At 36.2% G+C, this 22,550-nt stretch overlaps 1 protein-coding gene across 2 annotated transcripts in view; it reads left to right on the top strand.

The window, feature by feature from the left end:
• arhgef18b (rho/rac guanine nucleotide exchange factor (GEF) 18b) overlaps positions 1-22,550 on the top strand; it is an 80,436-nt gene that overhangs the window by 7,560 nt on the left and 50,326 nt on the right. For both annotated transcript variants that reach the window (XM_055017508.1, XM_055017506.1), the window contains 2 exons: positions 1,633-1,741; positions 2,564-2,753. In XM_055017508.1, the coding sequence (XP_054873483.1) occupies positions 1,633-1,741; positions 2,564-2,753 (299 nt within the window). The remainder of the gene's footprint in view (positions 1-1,632; positions 1,742-2,563; positions 2,754-22,550) is intronic.

The raw sequence follows: 22,550 nt of genomic DNA, 5'->3' as shown, positions 1-22,550 counted from the left end.
TGACCTTTGCTCTGCAATAATGGGGAAAAATCTAAATATCTTTAAATATTCAACAAATGAATTCTGTATATATAAGCAAATATAATACATTCATGTGTACAGATGTTGCAAAGTGCTTTGTTGTTGGTCATTTCTCTGTAATACTGTGACATCTTGACCCTAAAGTTCTCCGAGATGACATTTATTATAATTTATAGCTATATACATGAAATTAATTGGAATTTTGAATTGAGTTGAATAGGTTTGCACATAGCTCCGCACTGAATTAAGCTTTTAAAAGATATATAACACTTCTTCAAGCTTAAAAAAAAACATACTTTCCTCATAAGGGATCCATGGAATCCTTGGATTTGTTGGGTTTTCATGTGTAGTTTTTCATACAGCCCATTCAAAACAACAATTCTTTCAGTAAAATGGATCATGATTGGCGTTATGAATTAACCTCACAGCTATAAATATTGTGTTTAAGACCATAGAATGTTATTTATGGTGTCATTTTGCATATTATTGTTTTAAGCCTTCCAGAAATTACATAAAATACTTACAAACCAGACTATAACACATAATAAGGCTGAGGCTCAGTATTATTAATTATGGAACTTAGGACTAAACCCATACAATATTAAAAATAATAAAAATATATGCATGAAAACCCAACAAATCTGTGGATTCCATATGAGCAAGCTTTGCTTTTATTTTTTACTCCATGTGGATTAGTTTGTGTTTTGTCTTCAGTTTTATTTTACAATATATTGTGCAATTTTATTTATTTGTTTATAATTTAAATTTTTCCCTATTTTTAAAATCATATTTATAGGTGACAGCGGAGAGGTCTAGTCATAGTTTTTCAAACAGCACATTTAAAACAGCTGTTCCAGTAACCTCACATATTTAAATATTGGGTTTAAGACCTTAGAATGTTATTTATGGTGCCATTTTATATATTAATAATGATATAATAATAATTTAATTAATGAGAATTAAAAAATACACATGAAAACCCAACAAATCTATAGCTTCCATATGAGCAAGCTTTGTTTTTATTTTTTATTTCAGGTAGATTGTTTTGTGTTTAGTTTTCTTTTACAATATTTTATACTATTTTCTTTATTAGTTTTTGTTTTATTTTATTCCCATTTTTAACATCATATATATATATATATATATATATATATATATATATATATATATGTGTGTGTGTGTGTGTGTGTACATAACTTTTTTTAAAATAATAAAATACAATTTTATTATATAAATTTTCCCCCATTTTTAAAAATCATATTTATTTGTGACAGCAAAGAGGTCAAAACTTTTGTTAATATCCATAATTATCAATGCGGTGAGCCCTTAATGTATAGGTGAGGCTCTGTAATTAATAATAATACCAAATGGTCTCAAAAATAATGTTAAGTTAGGTTCATATATCTCCATAATTAATAATATTATATGTGTTAGAGTCATGTAAAATAGTATTTTATATCATATTTGAATGGTTTTAATCCCTACTATGTAAAATGACAACATAAAAAACACTATAAATTCTCAGCCCCAGTATTTACAGTTGTTTATTTTGTAATGTCAATCATAATCTTGGGGTTTTTATTGTATTTTGTTCTTTTCATCTTGTGTCAGGAATGAGGAAGAGGAAGATCGAACAGAGAAGGTGGAGAAAGGTACGAAGGTGAAGAGAACTCTGAGCTCTCTGAGGAACAGGGTGACTGGATCCTTCAACAAAGACAAGGTAAACCTCAACCACAGACACGGTGCTCGTGGTCACTATGTGATCTAATGAATGTTTCTCCTGCAGTTACACACCAAACAGAATCTGCAGGTGTAAACACTTCAGCGGTTTTACACGTCGCACACACAAAAGCCCCAAATCCACTTATACTGTTAACCCTCCCCTTGTCTATCATTTATGGGCACCAAAGACTATTGTTTCCTTGTCTGAAAAAAATCAAAAGGTTCAGCAAAAAAATTCCCCAAATTTCTGAAAATTTGCAAAACCTTCAGGAGGAAAATTCCAATAATTCCTTGAAAGTGTCCCTGAAAACTTTTATTTTATAAAAATCCCCCAAATTTGGTGACAAAATTCTTGTAAATATTTTCAAAAAAAAATGAGTAAAAATCTTCCAAAAAAAATCCTAAAAATATCTAAAGTGATTCCATATATATCAGTAAAACTTCTAATATTTTCTTTAAGAACATTCACATAAAAATCAACCAAAATCCAGTGAAATTCGCTGGATTTTGTTTGATTTTTCGTGAATGGTCTTAAGAAACATAATTTAACATTTCTTTTTTTCCCAAAAAAATGTTCAAAGATTTCCCAAAAATGTTCAAAATGTGGACATCAGAAGTTTCACTGTGAATTTTTTTTTTGCACATTTTCAAACTTTAAAACGGGTCAATTTTGACCCGCAGGACAACACAAGGGTGAAATATCTGCCAGTGACATGGTTATGCGATGTCATAATGAGAGAAAGGGGAACACACACACAGGCAAAGATTTGCATATTTAAAAAAAAAGCCTCTTGTGTTTGCCTTTCTTGTTCCTCTGCAGGGTAAGAACCGAGAGAAGGCGAAGGAGAAGGAGGCCAAAGAGAAAGTGTGCAGCAGCAGCAGCAGCAGCAGCAGCGGCAGCAGCAGCAGCAGCAGCGGGCATCACTTGGTGCCCGGCTCCTTCTCCAGCTGTGCCACCTGCTCACTGTGCAGCAAGACCCTGCAGAAAAAGCATGGCCTGCAGTGCATGAGTGAGTAACACGACGGTCGCAGGTGTGCGCCCGCCCACGCTCGGCCTCCGCAGCACACACACGCACACACACACACGTGCACAGGTGCTGCATTCAAAAACACAACCTCGCTTCTATTTATACCCGAGCTGCTGCATGCACGTTCGCTCACCTACTTACAAGCACATTCATGCACACAACCAGAAACTGTGTTAACCCTCATGTCCTCCTGTGGGTCAAAACTGACTCGTTTTAAATTTGAAAATGTAGGAAAAAATATATTTTCACAGTGAAACTTCTGATGTCCACATTTTCAACATTTTTGGGAAGTCTTTGAACATTTTTGGTGGAAAAAAAATAAATGTTAAAAAAATGTTTCTTTAAGAACATTCATAAAAAAAAATCAACCAAAATCCATCGAATTTCACTGGATTTTGGTTGATTTTTTCTGAATGTTCTTAAGAGAATATTAGAAGTTTTACTGATATATATGGAATCACTTTAGATATTTTTAGGATTTTTTGGGGGGATTTTTACTCCATCCATCCATTATCTATACACCGCTTAATCCTCACTAGGGTCATGGGGGGGCTGGAGTCTATCCCAGCTGACTCAGGTGAAGGCAGGGGACACCCTAGACAGGTCACCAGTCTGTCACAGGGCTACATATACAGACAAACAAGCACTCACACATTCACACCTACGGGCAATTTAGAATGATCAATTAACCTCAGCATATTTTTGGACTGTGGGAGGAAGCCGGAGTACCCGGAGAAAACCCACGCATGCACAGGGAGAACATGCAAACTCCATGCAGAAAGATCCCGGGAAAGCCGGGACGTGAACCAGGGATCTTCTAGCTGCAAGGCGAAAGTGCTAACCACTACACCACTGTGCAGCCCGGGATTTTTACTCATTTTTTGAAAATATTTACAAGAATTTTCTTGCCAAATTTGGGGTATTTTTTAAAAAAAATAAAGCTTTCAAGGGAAACTTTTATGGAATTATTAGAATGTTCTTCCTGAAGGTTTTGCAAATTTTCAGAAATCTGGAGAATTTTTTTGCGGAATTTTTGGATTTTTTCCAGACAAGGAAACAATATTTTTTGGTGCCCGTAAATGAGGACAACAGGAGGGTTAAATGCTTACGTGGAACTCTTTTATGTCATTGCACCTGCCGAAATCTTTTTTCAGCATCTGATTAAAGCATTAAAATACATTTTCACAGCTTTGTTTCAACACAGAGTGCGACAGTGACGCTAAATACTGTTAATCTTATTACCTTTGACTTCTGTTTTGCACCTTTTAATTTGAAAGTTTTTTATTTATGCTGGAGTTAATTGTTTTAAGTATTGGCATTAACTTAAAGCAGTTTTTTTGTTATGGATTCACTTGTGGATTCATCACACAAAATATCAAATGCATTATTATTGCACGATTCTTATATTTACCGTTCATAAAGTACATAAAAGTTCCTAAAATCAGCGTGTCTCAAGCTGGAAAATGCACTCACTGCTTCTTGATTTTTAGCTTTGATCCGCAAGTTAATTTAAGGTTTTTAGAATTCTGTGTTCTGTGGTTTTGTACACTAGTCTGGCATTTTTAATATTAAATTTTCCTGTTATTCAATAAGGTAAAAAATAGCAATACACTTGCCGTCATCTTTCTTACATAAAACACATCATACGAAATGTTTTCACAGCTTTGTTTCAACCCAGAGTGTGACAATTACAAAAACAAAAGCACTCAGAGAGCACTGTCCTCCTCCAAGGCTGCTCATTCCCCCATATGGCATTGTCAGAAATGGAGCATTTGCTTATTTATTAGTTATTGATGATAAGAAATCATGGCAATGTAGAACGTGTCCATTTAATATAGATGTACTCACAAACACAATGACCTTGTGCTGAGTACAGGCGTGTGCTATGCATGTGTACGTTATGTATGGACACCGAATCACGTGATCTAAATATGTAAAATGTAACAATTCGATCAATTGTTCCTTGGATCATTTCTGATGGATAGGTCCTGATAAGTCCTCAGCCGTGGATTTGTAGTAGGATCACAATCATGTGATCATCAGCAGGCAGCTGACGTAGTGTTCACTTGTTGTCATGGTTACAGTGATGCCGTGCCGCTATCTGGCAATGATGCAGAAATCGTGAACAAATCCGTGGATCCAGACTGTAAGCTGCATCACTGCCAAAATCAGATCACTTGGTCCTTGTGTCATTTCTGACCTTCACTGAAAATTTCATCCAAATCCATTGGTCTGTTTTTGAGTAATGTTGCTGACAGACAGACAGATGGACAGACAGACAGATGGACAAACATAGGCTGGTGGTCACATAACTCCGCCGCAGAGTAATAAATACCTCTAATCTTATTCACTGTAGCTTCTATATGCACCTTTTAATGTGAAGTAAGAATGTTTTTTATTTATACTGGAGTTATTTGGTTGAAGAATTAGCATTAACTTAAAGCTGTAACTGAATTTTTATTATTGATTCATTTGCAGATTCCTCACACAAAATGTTAAATGCGTTAAAATGGAAAAAATGCTACTAATTCTTATATTTACAGTTCATGAAGTATAGTTCAAAATCAGCATGTCTCAAGCGGGCAAATGCATTCAGTGTTTCTGTATTTTTAGCTTTGAACCACGAGATAATGTAAGGTTTTAGAGTTCTATGTTTCTACCGTGTTTGGCCAATAGTACAGTAATCTGTCACTTTTTATATTTCATTTGTTATTCAATAAGGTAAAAAGTAATGTTATTAATAAACACAAGTACGCAAACAGAGCTACACACTCATGCACACAACCACAAACTGTATTAAAACTATAGATTTTCTCATGTGGAACTATTTTATTTCAATACACTTGCAGACATCTTTTTTATGCATCAGATTACAGCATTAAAACACAACATCTGACACGTTCACTGTAGCTTCTCTTTTGCACCTTTATTCTGAAAAGTGTTCGCTTTCACTTCCTTTTTAAACGTGTGAAATGTTTCACACCAGAACACACCGCTGCACTTTTTCCCCACTGCACCATCACTCTTGGTCTTGTTTTAAAGCATTATCTGATGGAATAGCGGCATCCTCTTACTGGTGTTTATGTGAAGCTTTGGCATGCTTTAGATTTGTGCTTCATAGATTTGTATAGGACATTTTAACACCTCGCTTCTTCTCTTTTTGCCTCAAGAAGCCAGACTGCATTAACCCTCCTGTTGTCCTCATTTGTGGGCACCAAAAAATATTGTTTCCTTGTCTGAAAAAAATCCAAAAATTCCGCAAAAAAATTCCCCAAATTTCTGAAAATTTGCAAAACCTTCAGGAAGAAAATTCCAATAATTCCTTCAAAGTTTCTCTTAAAAGTTTTATTTAAAAAAAAATCCCCAAATATGGCAAGAAAATTCTTGTAAATATTTTCAAAAAAATTAGTAAAAATCTTCCAAAAAATCCTTAAAATATCTGAAGTGATTTCATATAAATCAGTAAAACTTGTAATATTTTCTTTAAGAACATTCACATAAAAATCAACCAAAATCCAGCGAATTTTACTGGATTTTGGTTGATTTTTTTGTGAATATTTTTAAGAAACATTTTTAACATTTATTTTTTTCCACCAAAAAATGTTGAAAGATTTCCCAAAAATGTTGGAAATGTGGACATCAGAAGTTTCACTGTGAAAACATATTTTTTTCCCCCCACATTTTCAAACTTTAAAGCGGATCAGTTTTGAACTGCAGGACGACACGAGGGTTAAAAACTTTTATATTCTTAGAAGCAGAAAAGCCCTCAGGAACCTTTAGGAGTTCTTCACTGCTGCCAGGAACCTTTGAGTTCAAAATGCTTCCTGGAGGAACCCTTAGGAAAGTTTATTTAAATAACTGTTTAGGTGGGGTTCCAATTTTAACTCTTTATTACTATTTTTATTATATATATTTTTTACCCCAAACATGACATAAAAATGCTTTTTAATACATTGTGTGAGTAGAAAATCAGATATTTGCCCAAATTTACAAAATCAGCTTCTAAAACTTGCATTAATATCTTTTCTATTTTTAAAAGAGCTCCATAATTTAATGCCCCCCCAAAAAATTAAAAAATAATGTAATCAAAACAAAGTGTAAATGCAGGTGTTAAGTGTGAGGTAGGGCTACACTTTATTCCACAAAATATCCTCCAGGATTCTGTTCTGGGCTTTTAGATCAGGAGTGTCAAACTCATCTTAGTCCAGGTTCCACATTCAGTCCAGTTTGATCTCCAGTGGACCGGACCAGTAAAACCACAGCATAATAACCGATAAATAACCACAACTCCTTTGTTGTAGTGCAAAAAAATACATTCTGAAAATATTCGCATTTAAGGAAGTATCTTTTTACAAAACATTATGAACAACCTGAAATTTCTTAAGAAAAATAAATTCAGTTTCAATAATAGTATTTCTCAGTTTATCATTTGCAACTTCCAGATCACAGTGGATCTACAAAGGTACAAAACATTTAGTCACAGGTGTCTGGAACTGAAAGATATAGTATTTTACCTTATGATTAAAATGCCAAAAATCAGACAAAAAAAAAGACAACAAAAACAAGACAAAATATTTAAAAAAATGGCACACAAAATGACAAAAACGAGACAAAAAACGACAAGTGCAAGAAACAAAATGACAAAAAAATGAGACAAACGACACGAAATAAAACAAAAAAGAGACAAAAATAGACATAACGTTACAAAGCAATAAAAATTTGGACAAACGACACAAATGAGACAAAAAATGACACAAGTGAGAAACAAAATGACAGAAAAGTAGACAAACAGCACAAGAGAGACAAAAAGGAGACGCAAAATGACAACAATGAGAAACAAAACAACAAAAACATGAGACAAATGCCAAAAGTCAGACAAAAAAAAGGACAATAAACAACAAAAAAACTAGACAAATATTATCTGACTGGCATGTTCAAATGTGGCAGGAATGGATTATAAATTAATATTCTTGTCGCATTTTGTTGTGGGATTCCCAACACAAATCAATTCGGGTTATTATAGTCCAATATAGATTTATTTTTATTATTATTAATAATAATAATAATAATAATAATAATAATAATAATAATAGTAGTGATGAGTTGAAATGGAACCACAAACCAAACAAAATGTTTTTAAAAATACTTTCTCAGGCATTTCTCACAGTTCCTGAAAAAAGGGTTCTCGAGGTTCTTTCATTTCTAGAGATATTTTAATTGAGTAAAAATAGCATTTATACCGCATAAAAACACACTGTTGTAAGTAGCAGTCATTCTTTTATAATGTTACTTAAATAAAAGCAGCTAAATTTACGAAAAAACACCATAAGTAAGTGCATATTATGCAAAAATACAATATCTCGGGTGCTAAATTTATGATATATTTACTAATATGTTTTTAAAATATGTGTATAGATGCACATATGGCATCATTTAAGATAACAAGACACAAATAATTTTACTATTGTAGTTGAAAATTTAATGGTGCTTCGTATTATTTAAAAATATGTGTGAGATTTAATCTGCAAAATAACTAAAAACTCAATCTGAGGATAAAAAATAATATGAAATACGCAAGTAAAAGATGAGTATTGCAAATATACGTAGTTAGATTTCTCATTTAATTTATTTACTATGGCGAGCTTCTTATTTTGTCTTTGTGACATGAAAAAAATCCGATTGGTTTATTAGAATTAGAATTAAAATGTCGTTCTAGTGTAGTTACAGTCAGAATTTCTGAATTGATGCTTCATTTTGCCACACTTCTGTAGACGTTACTGTAAATCAGAGACTGTTTTCTCATAAACCATGTGGTCTGTTGGAGGATTTCACATCACTAAATAAAATTTCCAACCAAGAACAAAGAACAAGAACTGCTCTCACTATTAGTGCCAGTTCTTCCCCCTGAACCGGACCAGCTTTAGGTCATTTCTGTGCCACTGCTTCATTATTTCATGACTTTAACCTCACATGTTTCCCTTCTCCGTCTGTTCAGTGGCAGCCTGAGGCCATAATCTGTCCAGAATATTTATAAAACCTGTAGACCTGCTGCTGGGGGGATGTAATATATGACTGTTTTAATAGTTTGCTTATGAAACAGAAGTTGCTCTGGAGTGTTTCAGGAGGGCAGCCACACATCCACAGGAGAGAATAATATAACCCAGAGGTGTCAAACATGCGGCCCACGGGCCAAAAGCGGCCCTCCAGAGGGGTCCAGTCCGGCCCTCAGGACGGCTTTGTAAAGTGTAAAAATTACAGAGAAGACTGCAGATTGTAAATTTGCAAAATGATAAATTTAAGTTTAAAATAATTTCTAGACCATGACAAGTTGTTATGAACTAAAATACTAGAGGGTTCATTGTTCTTTTGTCATTTTGTGTCTCATTTTTTTAATATTTTGTCTTGTTTTTGTTGTTTTTTGTCTGATTTTTGCTGTTTGTCTCATATTTTTGTCGTTTTGCATTTGGTGCATCGTTTTTGTCCTTTTGTGGTTTTTTTGGTCTCGCTTGTGTTGTTAGTCTATTTTTTGTCACTTTGTAACTTTTTTGTCAAGTTTTTGTCTCTTTCAGTTTTGTTTCGTGTCATTTGTCGCATTTTTGTCATTTTGTTTCTGGCTTTTGTAATTTTTTTCTCTAGTTTTTATAATATTTTGTCTTGTTTTTGTTGAGTTTTTTTCACTTTTTTTGTCAGACTTTTTTCGTTTTGATCATAAAGTAAAATACTATATCATTCAGTTCCAGATGACTAAATGTTGTGCTCCTTTGTAGACACTTTGTGATCTGGAAGTTGTAATGTGTAAATGATAAACTGAGGCTGAATGTTAAAACTGAATTTATTTTTCTTCAGAAATTTCAGGATGTTCATAATGTTTTGTAAAAAGATAATTCCTTAAATGTGCACTTTTTTTGCACTAAAACAAAGGAAAATTTGGAATTGTGGTCTTTTTTAATCGGTTATTATGCTGTGATTTTACTGGTTTGGCCCCCTGGAGATGAAATTGGGCTGAATGTGGCCCCTGAACTAAAACAAGTTTGACACCCCTGATATAACCTGTGTGAGTGTGATGTGCTCCACCAGCATCCCTGGCTGACTGATGGATCGTGCATGTTGTGTTGCTGGTCCACGCATGCAGAAAACAAGTGAGTGTCCCTTTAATTGGGATCCGCTCTGTGGGGATTCAGCCTGAGGAATGCGTCGTTTGTGTGCCAGAGATTGTTCCCAGCGCGGAGCAGGACACCAAAACTGGACAAAACCGAGAATGTGAGAGACCTGTTGCTGCCTCTGCTACTCCGTTTAGCTAAAAAAAAAAAAGAAAGAAAGAAAGAAAAAAGCAAACCCGCAGATTAAACCTCCTCCAGGCTGGTCGATCCTACCCCTGTGACGGTAAGAAGCAGCGGTGGTGTGGAGCGGGATCAGGTGGATAACTCCCGTTGTTTCCCCTCAATGGACTTTCCAGACATCCCTGTTGCTGCTGCTAGTTAGCCGGCTAATAGCTAATCATAGCTGCCTTAAACTTCTCCTCAAGCGTATCTTCTTTTCGTTATGTCGAATTAGTGTGTTTTTAAAAAGCACCTTGTGACTTTCTCTGACATTTAATTTCAAAACAAATTTCCCCTCAGCTTGCCTTAGCGTACTGCCCGCTAGCCGTTAGCCGCGCAGTGCTAGTGCGCTAGCAGCCGCTTCTATTTGAAAAACAGGGTTAGCTGGGTAAGCTGTTAGCGTTAATTAGCTTAAAGTGATAGTTTATGTAAACGGAGGCCACGGTTCGCACTTTGTCGCGGTGTGTGTGGATGTTTCACAGCTTTTACGTAAGTTTCACTGCGTGTGGTTTTGTTTTTTGTGTGTTTTTTCTGCTGCTGGTTGTGGAGTTTGCATGAAGCTCAACAGGTGACGGCTAACTTAGCTAACGTTAGCATCCGAGATGACTTGTGTTATTCACCCGAGCTCAGCCAGGAAAATGTACTATTCTCTGGTAAACAATGGCTCACAAATGCTTCTTTTCAAGGCTCTGTGGTTTTTAAATAACCTTTTTATTTAGAGGATGGTTTTCCATAGAGGGTAAGAAGCATCTTCTCCCTAATAATTCCCCCCATGACCCCTAGATCCAGTCAGTTTTTATTTCTGGGCTTTTCTTGCATGATATTACTAGTCTTTAAACAGCATTTTAATAATTTTATTGGTCTGCTAAAATCACAAGAAGTGCTTTTACGGTTTGTTAATGTCATATTTTATCAGTACAAAATCGATCTCAGTGTTTCTATATGAATTTAATGTAAATATACATGTCAAACTACACATTTAAGCTTTAATACATAAGAGCCACACTTGTTTGAGTAAATAGTAAATACATTTATGTAATATATATATAAAAATATCAGCTTTTCTGATGTTTTCATTGCTACTATAGGCGAAACATCCCTTGTGATTGCTGATTTGGCTTTACTTTTGTGTCAAAATTTTAAATATCAGGTTAATCAATTCAAAATTAATTGGCAGTAATCAAATTTCTTTGATTATAACAGTCAAAAAACTATTTCTGTATGTGTTGTCTAGCAGTTCTGTTGCAGTTAAAGTCAGAACAACATCAAAATTTGAAAATAAAATGAATCTTATGCATAAATATCAAGGTTTGTATTGATCAACATGTGTTCTTCTTCCCTACATTTAGTTGTAGGTTGTTATTATTTTTACTTTCTAAATTTGTTCACTCAAGCATACATCTTAAATCCATAATTTACTGTATTTTAAAAGAACATAGACATATTCTCAAGGAGGGTGTCTTACTTGAGTGTACCCTACTTCATGTGGTTCATGTGCCTAATTTTATTGGAGTTATTTAGTGGCAGTGCTGGCATTAAATGAAAGCTGCGACTAATTATTGCGATCATTATTGATTGGTTTATGGATTAATCTGTTTTTAACGCAAAATATTAAATGTGTTTAGTTGAAGAAATGCTGCAGATTCTAAAACTTACAGTTCACACGTATTCTTAAAATCAGCGTGGCTGTAGTTTGGATTTTTAGCTCCACAAGTTGACTGATTTTGTGTTTGGCAAATAGAATATTTATTATTTCACTTCTGTGTATTCAAGTAAGGTAAACAGCCATATTAATAATATTGATGATCTCAAGAACCTACTTTCTGTTTGAAGCAGTGTTTTTTTGCTTTAAAGATTCTTTGTGGATCTAAAATTATTTTTCTATGGAACCATTGCTAAGAACAGCTCCTGTTGACATGTTTCTTTTTTTGATAGTAGTGTGATCAGATGTCGATAATATGATGATAAATTCAGATGTTTGTAATGTTTTTTCATATTTACAGCAGTAAAGTCAGATGTCAGTGGGTGTAATTTGTGTTCGACAGTTTACTGGATTTCTTTAAGTCTATCTCAGTAATATGAAATTACATAATCTCTCGGCGCGTTAAATAACATTGTTCTTGAGTGTCAGATTCCTGCCATTCCTTGGCCGGCGCTTTATGAGCATCGGCAATAGGAAAGTCCCAGACTGAGGGGTGACCATTCACTCTCTGAGTTTCTGACTGGGTCACGTGGTGCTAATTGTGCCTGGCAGGTCCGCCGGTGCAGAACAGTCTACTCCACCGACTCACCCATCTCAGCCTGTTAGCACAGCCACTGCTCCATGCATCACTGCTCTGCCTTCCAGCAGGCCTGGCTCTCTGGGTGAACGCTTTTTTAGTAGATCTTTTCACATATAAACTGTTGTCATCTACTTTTCATGTCCCTGAGGTGAGGGTCTCGGAATGAATTGCAGATCTGTGCACCACAGTGACAATAGTAGTTAATGTTTATCTATTTCAGCTGCTAAATACACACCATTTTCTCCATCGTTTTTCTTCTTGGTCTTTTTGGAGTCCTATATAGTAGGTCATTTACTCTAGACAAGGGGTGTCCAACATGCAGCCTGCGAGCCAAAAGTGGTCCTCCAGAGGGTCCAATGCGGCCCTCAAAGTGTAAAAATTCCAGAGAAGATTTTAACAGAAAATTGTAAATTTGTAAAACTGTAAATTTAAAATAATTTATAGACCATGACAAGTTGTTTTGATCATGAAGTAAAATACTAGATTGTTCATTGTTCTTTTGCCATTTTATGTCTCATTTTTGTAATATTTTGTCTGTTTTTGTTGTATTTTGTCTGACTTTCATCTCATGTTTGTCGTTTTGTTTCTCGCTTTTTTCGTTTTGTGTTTCCTTTTAGTCTCGCTTGTGTTTTTTGTCTTATTTTTGTCATTTTGTGTTTTGCTTTATTCATAATTTTGTGTATCATGTTGATCTTTCTTGTCTCACTTGTGTTGTTTGTCTATTTTTTGTCACTTTCTAGCATTTTTTTGTCAAATTTTTTGTCTTTTTCCTGTTTTGTTTCATGTAGTTTGCCTCATTTTTTGCCATTTTGTTTCTCGCTTTTGTCATATTGTGTCTCATTGTTGTCATTTTGTGTCTCATTTTTATAATATTTTGTCTTGTGTTTCTTGTTTTCTAAAGTAAAATACCATATTGTTCGGTTCTAGATAGCTGTGACTAAAAGTTTTGTGCCTTTGTAGACACACTGTGATCTGGAAGTTGTAATGTGGAAATGATAAACTGAGGCTGAATGTTGATGAAATTGAATTTATTTTTCTTAACCAATTTCAGGTGGTTCATAATGTTTTGTAAAAAGGTAGTTAATTGAATGTGAACATTGTCAGAACGTACTTTTTTGCACTAAAACAAAGGAAACATTATGAGTTGTGGTTATTTATGGGTTATTAAGCTGTGATTTTACTGGTCTGGTCCACTGGAGAGCAGATTGGGCTGAAGATGAGTTTGCAATCACAATCTCCGATCTATGGATGCTCTGCTATTTGTCGTTCCCAAAGTATGATCAGAACTGGACAAGAAAGCCTTTAGGTTTTCAGTACCTAATGCTTGGAATAAATTACAACCTAAACTTCAACTCCAAGCCTTTGTTACGCTGAATGAGTGTAAAGCTGTGGTGGAATCACTACGGTCCACCTTGTCTGAGTACAAGTGTTATATGTGAGCAAGTTTTAATGTTTTTACTGTTGATAAAGTTAATCTGTGCCACAACATAGATGTATAAATGAAGTGTTGTGTTGCTACAGAGTGTGTTGCTAGTTTGGTACAAAATCCAGCAAAAATAACATCGCTGGTCTAATATATGTCTTTTGAAGAAAATAATTGCAAAAATACCAGTTCTCACTAAAATCAAGACTCATATTGCATCTGCAAATATCTGCCCTAGCTGTCATGTCCATTATCCATTAGTGTGCCATTTATTTTGTCAGTTTTGTCTCTAAAATGTCAGAAAATACTCTAGTCATAATTTCCAGCATTTCTAGCAGATGTGTGCACGTCGCTTTACATATTCAACTAAAAGTTGAAACCCCAGTGATATTGGAAGAGAATGTGACAAAAAACGGAACACTTGGAAGAGTATTGTGTTCATTTAAAGGGTCACATCATGAGAAATCAAACAGTGCATGTATAGATCAGTGCATCTGTAGTTGTATAAATGAAGTGTGTTGCTACAGAGAGAGAACTTGCTAGTTTGGTACAAAATCCAGCAAAAATACATCACTGGTCTAATATATGTGTTTTCTTCTGAGGAAAATAATTGCAAAAATACCAATTCTCACTAAAATTAAGACTCATATTGCATCTGGTCATTTATTTGGTCAGTTTTGTCTCTACAATGTCAGGAAATACTCTAAATCTAAGGCATAATTTCCAGCATTTCTAGCAAATGTGTGCACGTCGCTTTAAATATTCAACTAAAAGTTAAAACTCCAGTGATATTGGAAGAGAATGTGACAAAATGTAACTTTAGTAACACTTCATGGTCATATATGGTCATATCATGAGAAATCAATCAGTGCGTCTCACTATTTTTGGACAATAACTTTAGTATATTTAAGGAAACTGCGCCAAATTATACATTTACTGTAATTTTGGTTAAAGGAAAAGGAGCAAAAATGAGATTTTGGCTGCATATTGTGACAGCTGGAGTGGACAATAAACAAATTTGGTTGCAGTTTTTAACAGCTCGAATGTCTTTTTCAGCTGTGGAAATTTCACGGGGCTCCAAAATGCTGGATAAATTCATGCAAAATTAAAATGCGTGAAATTGCAACCCACCACTGTTTACTTCATGGGCCTTTACCTCGGAAAATAATCATAGTATGAAGGTAAAACTTTGCACTTCTTCATTAGATGTACTTAAGTTGTATATGCAAAAAATCAGCTGATTCTGAAGGCTTCAGCTGGGAACTTTTTTCACACTTTTCACTGCTTCCGTCTTTAAAAATGGTCCGTCTGTGGCTGGTCTTTTTTGAGGGGAAATGTGACTGATGGGGATGTTTCGCTCCACTGTGCAAACAGCTTTTCTGAGCCCCCAGTTGTTCCAGTTTGACCAGAATCTAGTTCATCTGGGGACTGGATGATGTCATGGTTTGGCCAATTCAGCATTAGCCCCGAGTGTTGATGTTTTTCTCACCGTTGTGTTGGTAAATTAAGAGCAGCCTCTTTTAGACATGCATGAACCCACAGTTCTGCGTGGGAATGTAATACCTTTTAAACAGCTGCTGTGACCTCTTTAACACTTTTCTCTGTGAAGTTATTTGTGGCAGCAGGTTTTTCTTTGAACTACAGATGGTGTTTGTGGTCAAATCATTGCCGTATTTTTTCACACATTTCATTCTCCCTCAGGCTAGTTTCATGCTAATGTTATGCTAGTATGGACAGATATTATGTTTAAGGATGCTGACAAACTGGACATGCTGTTTGTTATATATGTAAATCAGATGCTATGACCAATAGAAAACACTGCACTTTTGCATTAGCCAAAATGCTTTAAAACTCGTGCTTCAGGCTGTGACATGAGGGTTGGTTTTACATAACAGCTTCTTGTATTTTTGTTTTTTTTAGATGTGAAATTGTGTATATTTTGCAGCACAACCAACTTTTAAAAAATGTACACAGCATAACTGGAATATGTAATTTGCAACCTCAGTGAAGTAAATACTAGGGCTGGACACGACTATCCGAATATTCGGCCGTTGTGGTGGTATCTGAATATTAATTTTGAGATCCAAATATGCGGAACACCCCCCCACTGTATCACACGGACCTACCAAGCCTGACGTCATGCTTCACTTTGCCCGTGTTAGTAAACAGACAGAAGACAAAACCCGAAGACGAGATATCCATGCTAGCGCTATGGTAATGCCGTCAGACTCCGTAACAAGGTCAAGCTTCTTGAAATGCCCCCCCGCCCCCGGCCACATTTTCGAGACGAGACGAATATTCGGATATTTGTCATTAATTGGGCCCAAATATTCGGAGCCCAGAAATCTCTGTTCGGACCAGCCTTAGTAAATAGTAACAAGAACAGCACTCAGAGAGCACAGGACTCCTCCAAGGCTGCTCGTTCCCCTGTATGGCATTGTCAGAAATGCAGCATTTTTTAAGATATTCATGGTAATTCAAACGCCAGCGAACGAGTGTTGATGTAAGGAAAGCCACAGTGGAAAAGCTTTAACGATCACGAACAGACAGGATCAAGCATCGAATGCAATAAACGAGAGAAAGATGAGGACAAATGAGCTCTTTCTTCTGTTTGTGTCTCTGTTGAGATTGCTTCAGCTGCAATTCAAGACCCCTAAACAGAAAAAGAACAATTCAAATACTATCATTGAAGTGTTTTCCTGCTCAGGTGGAGCAAAGACTTGCAGCTCGAAACGTGCTGCAAAAAAGAAACAAAAAAAAAATAGCAAATTTGGAATTGCAAATATTATCAGCTGCAATTAATAAATGTCAAAGTCAAATTTAAGCATGAAGCACATTTCAAAACACACAGAAGAACAAAAGAGCTGCACAATTAATGTAGCACATCATGAAATACAAAGATTAAAATACAAAATACCAAGCAAAACACTCAGAGAGCGCAGTCCTCCTCCAAGGCTGTTCAGTCCTCCTCCAAGGCTGTTCAGTCCTCCTCCAAGGCTGCTCAGTCCTCCTCCAAGGCTGCTCAGTCATGCTCAGTCATCGTATCATTTCCGACGGACTAAATCTTTAAAAAATTTGTGGCAGCAATCACAGCACCATAGAATGTGTTCATTTAATATAGATGTACCCACAAACAAAATGACCTTGCGCTGAGCACAGGCGTGTGTTATGCATGTATATGTTATGTACTGATACCAAATCACGTGATCTAAATATGTAGCGGGCGGCGGGAATTGATGGGACTCAGAAACACCCCCAAAATGTAATCAGTTGGTCCTTGGATCATTTCTGATGGATAAGTCCTGATAAGTCCTCAGTGGTGTATTTGTAGTAGGATCACAATCATGATCGTCAGCAGGCAGCTGATGGAGTGTTCACTTGTCATGGTTACAGTGACACCATGCCACTATCTGGCAATGATACAGAAATCTTTAACAAATCCGTGGATCCAGACTATAAGCTGCATCACTGCCAAAATGTAATCACTTGGTCCTTGTGTCATTTCTGACCTTTATTGGAAATTTCATCCACAGCCATTGGTCCGTTTTTGAGTAATGTTGCGCACAGACGGAATAACAGACGGACAAGCCAACGCTGATCGTCACATAACTCTGCTGCATTCCTTGGTGGAGTGGTTAAGAAAAGTGCTGCGTGCTACTGTGTGCATGTGTGAAGATTTTTGAGTATTTTTGGGTGTAAACCACAAAAATTAAACCAGAAGAAGATGAACAAGAGTTTCACCGTTTAATTCCAAATCTGTAATGACTTGCCTACCAAACATGATCATGTCTCGAACTTTTCTTGCTAACTTAAATCAAAACCAGCATTTAAAAACTTGCAATTTGTTGTAGGAATTCCTTCCACTAATGTAGAACATGCACCCCTCCTAGTTACTGTAAAAACACCCATCCTGTCATGGAAACTACTTGAATTTGACAGCAACTATATGATGAAAACAGCTTTTAATTTATCTGTTGCTTGAGGTGACATTTCCCCGGAAGAACCCACCCATCGCTATCTGGACCTGTCCCGATTCCAGCCGTTTCATCCCGTAAGATATCACAGTGTCTGTAGAGTGTAGGTGATCCCAACTTGATTTCATGTTTTTCAGCTTCTTGTTTTTTTGCAGTTTAATTATTCTATCAGTGGTGAGTGAGTTTGCATTTCTGGTTCATTGAATGACTCACTGAAGTGTGGTCTGTGCACCACAAGTGTACTTCCTTCATGTTGGGGTATTTACCCGTCAGCAGATGTTGGGTGTGGTGCTGGTTTTGATGGGGGCTGAGTGTCCTGTGGATCCGTTGCTGACATGACTGAGTGGCTGCAGCTTATCACGTTGCTCAGCACTAGCAGAACTGGCCGACACTCACCTGTGATCCTCTCCTGGTGTCTGAACCGTGCATGCTCTAATTCAGGGGCGTCAAACTCATCTCAGCTCGACAGCAACACACAGCCCAATTTGTTCTCAAGTGGGCAGGAGCAGAAAAATCAGAGCACAATAACCTATAAATAACCACAACTCCAAGCCTTTCCTTTGTTTTAGTGCAAAAGAATACATTCTGAAAATGTTCACATTTAAGGAATTATCTTTTTACGAAACCTTATGAACAACCTGAAATTTGTTAAGAACAATAAATTCAGTTTCAGCAACATTATGTCTCCGTTAATCATTTCCACATTACAACTTCCAGATCATAAAGTGTCTACAAAGGAACACAACATTTAGTCACAGGTATCTGGAGCTGAATGATGAAGTATTTTGCTTTGAAAAAGACAAAAAACAACAAAAATGAGACAAAATATTACAAAAATGAGAAACAAAACAACAACAGTAAGAAACAGAATGACAAAAAATGAGACAAACGACACGAAACAAAACAAAAAGAGACCAAAAAATTAGACAAAGTTGCAAAGTGACAAACGACAAAAACAAGACAAAAAATGAGGAAAGCATGAAACATAAGAAAAACGATACACAATGCAAAACACAAAATGACAAAAACAAGAAACAAAGCAACAAAAACGACAAACAACGAGAAACAAAGCAACAACATGAGACAAACAACTCGAAACAAAAAACAAGACAAAAAAGTTAGAAAGCGACAAAAAATGGACAAACGACAAAAAATGAAAAAACGAGAATGCAACAAAAACGTGAGACAAACGACAAGTCAGACAAAAAAGACAACAAAAACGAGACAAAATATGACTAAAATGAGACACAAAACAACAAAAGCGAGAAACAAAACGACAAAAAATGAGACCGACATGAAACAGAACAAAAAATTTGACAAAAAATTTACAAAATGACCAAAAAAATGGACAAACGAGACAAAAAAAGACAAAAGAGTGAAACAAAACAGCAAAAACGGTACACAAAACAATGAACAAAACAAAACACAAAATGACAAAAAACACAAGTGAGACAAAAAGGAAACAAAACAACAAAAACAAGAAACGACAAAAACGAGACACAAAATGCAAAAATGTGAGACAAACGATAAGTCAGACAAAAAACAAGACAAAGGATTACAAAAATCAGACACAAAACGACAAAAGCGAGAAATAAAAGTACAAAAAATGTGACAAACGACACAAAACAAAAAAGAGACAAAAAAAATAGACAAAAGTTACAAAAATGAGACACAATAACAAAAGAGCAATGAACAATCTAGTATTTTACTTCATGATCAAAACAACTTGTTATGGTCTAGAAATTTTAAATTTAAAGTTTTACTAATTTACAAATTACAGTTAATGTCTTCTTTGGAATTTTTACACTTTACAAAGTCGTCCCGTGGGCCGGTTTTGACCGTATGTTTGACATCCCTGCTCTAATTTCTGGGTTCTGACTCGTTTTCGGTTGCAGAGTCGGTATATTTTGCACATTTTGCTGCTGCCGTGGGGGTCTGTAGCTGCACTGATAAGCTTCAGTAAACATGGCCTTCTTGCTTGTCTTAGCTTAGTTTTTTGCTTCCACTCTGCTAAAATTCTTCTGAATACAGTCAACAAAGTATAGTAGAAAGCACAGTAAAAAGTACAGTAGACATTCCAAAAGAAAAAGAGCTTACTCATGGTTCCTGAGTGGTACCTTCACTGGATTTTGTGGCAGTGACGCAGCATTTTACGCCATCTAGACTTAATTACTTTATAACTCTGCTGTCTTTTTGCCCAGCCTCTCCTAATCGGTGTGTTTGAGCTGTCAGAGATGGTTAATAGGTTATGCCTCAGAGGTCTGGTAGACTTCATGTTAATTAATGGTATGTTTTTCTTTTAGTCTTGTCTGAAATAACGAGGCAGGCAGAGGGTGGAATTATTTCCTTTTGTTAGCTGAAAATCTTTGGGTTTGGCTGCTTGTGTTAGTTTCTTCCTCTTGAGGTAAAAACAAAATGAATTTTCATCCGAGCTCTGGCTTCAAAACCGAGTACAATTTTAAAGAAGCAGCATTTTCGCTCGTCTGAATTTGCATGAGCTGAGGCTAAATGTAGAGCAAGGGCGTCAAACATATGGCCCTCGAGCCAAAACCAGCCCACCAGAGGGTCCAATCGGGCCCGTCGGACAACTTTGTAAAGTGTAAAAATGTAGATACTTGGAGATACTTTATGATCTGGAAGTTGTAATGTGGAAATGATTAACTGAGGCTGAATGTTGTTGAAATTGAATTTATTTGTCTTGAGAAATTTCAGGTTGTTCGTAATGTTTTGTAAAAAGATAATTCCTTAAATGTGCACATTTTTTGCACTAAAACAAAGGAAAGATTTGGAGTTGTGGTTGTTTATGGGTTACTCTGCTGTAATTTTACGTGTCACTTGAGTTCATGTTGGGCAGAATGTGATCCTTGAACTAATATCAACACAGTCTAACATGAGAATGAGCTTATTCTTTATGGCCACACACACACACACACACACACACACACACACACACACACACACACACCTACACACACCTACACACACACACACACACACGATTATCTGTCTCACTGCTTGGTGCTTTTTAATGTACCTGACGTTTGTCATTGTCTCCTTTATGTCAGCACACAGAAGGGCAGCAGCCAATGGGAGCCTTTACAGTCAGCCGTACAGCAGTTAGTGGAAGCTGCTGGCATGACTCATGTTTACACGGGACGGGAGTGTCACCTTTTGTCAACACGCCGCACAACGTGATTTAAACAGTCACCACACTGCATTCGTCGTGCAGCATTTAACGTAGCGCATGTAAAGGTGGAAGTGTTGCAGAAAGATGAGTTTAAAACCTTCTTTTATGTTGTAAATAATAGTTTTAGTCAGATTTGAGTCTGTTTTCCAGTGTGATTGCTACAGGAAGACACAAGAGCTTATAATAACAAGGACAAAAGAGCACCACAAAACAACACAAACTCGAGACAAATGACAAAAATTGACACTTAATGATGAATTTGAAATACTAGAAAACTAGAAAAGCACTCAGAGAGCGCAGTACTCCTCCAAAGCTGCTCAGTTGACGTATCATTTCCGACGGATGAAATCTTCAATAAAAAATGACCTTGTGCTGAGCACAGGCATGTGTTACGCATGTGCACCTTATGTATTTATACGAAACTGCGTGTAAATTTCTCTTATAAAGGTCTTGATCAGTTCATCACTTTTGGCAAGCCTTTGTTTTGCTAGGATTAAAATAACCTTTCCCTCTATGCTTTTATTTTGAAGACGTATTTTTAATGTTGCGGGCTTTTACTTTGTCGCCATTCCAGCTGCACAGGAAGTGTTTATCTAAGAAGCGGTTTCTTGACATGATGAAGACGCTGCCGAAAAGTCTGAAAATTCACATAAAGATGAAAGAAAACAGTTCCACACTGTTGCTGTCTAGCAAAGGATGTGTCTAAACTTAGAAGTTCCTAGCTGGAATGGAGACAAGCTCTGACGGTGTTTCCTGAAGAAAGGAGTGAAGGACAGAAAGGTGGATTTGTGTTCAAAATAAGGCTGACGGCTGAACGTAAATAAAGGCTTTGTGAAACGTCAGGAGCTTCACCATTGTCTGGCTGGGATTTGCTACATACGTGACCTAAATATGTAGCGGGACTCAGAAACAGCCCACAGTTTAATCAGTTGTTCCCTGTATGATTTCCAACTTATAAATCACAGTCATTTTGTAGTAGGATCGCAATCATGTGATCGTCAGCAGGTAACCGACACAGTGTTCACTTGTTGTCATGGTTACAGCGACGCCGTGCCGCTATCTGGCAATGGGAAATCCTTAACAAGTCCGTGGATCCAGACTATAGGCCGCATCACTGTGAAAATTTAACGAGGTGGTCCTTGTGTCATTTCTGACCTTCCCTGAAAATTTCATCCAAATCCGTTAGTCCGTTTTTGAGTAACGTTGCTGACAGACAGACAGACAGATTCACAGACAAATGCCCATCGTCACATAACTCCGCCGTTCCTTGATGGAGTAACAAATGAAAGACAAAACAACAAAATTGAGCAACAAATTCAATGCAAATTAGGAACAAAACAACAAAAATGAGACATAAAACGACAGACAAAAAATGACAAACTGACAAACGAAATACTGAATGACCAAAAAATGCCACAAAATGCCACAAATGACGAACAAAACAACACAAAATGACAAAAGAGCCACAAAACGACACAAATGAACAAAATTGAGAAAAACGAGTTCCAGTAACACAAATGAGAAACAAAATGACACAAAATGACAAAAGAGCACCATAAAACGACACAGACTGGTTACAAAATGAGAAAAATAC

Source organism: Amphiprion ocellaris, chromosome 2, assembly GCF_022539595.1.
Source record: "Amphiprion ocellaris isolate individual 3 ecotype Okinawa chromosome 2, ASM2253959v1, whole genome shotgun sequence".
Lineage (NCBI taxonomy): Eukaryota > Metazoa > Chordata > Actinopteri > Pomacentridae > Amphiprion > Amphiprion ocellaris.
The sequence above is the reverse complement of the archived record's forward strand: the minus strand, read 5'-3'. Positions and strand labels throughout refer to the sequence as shown.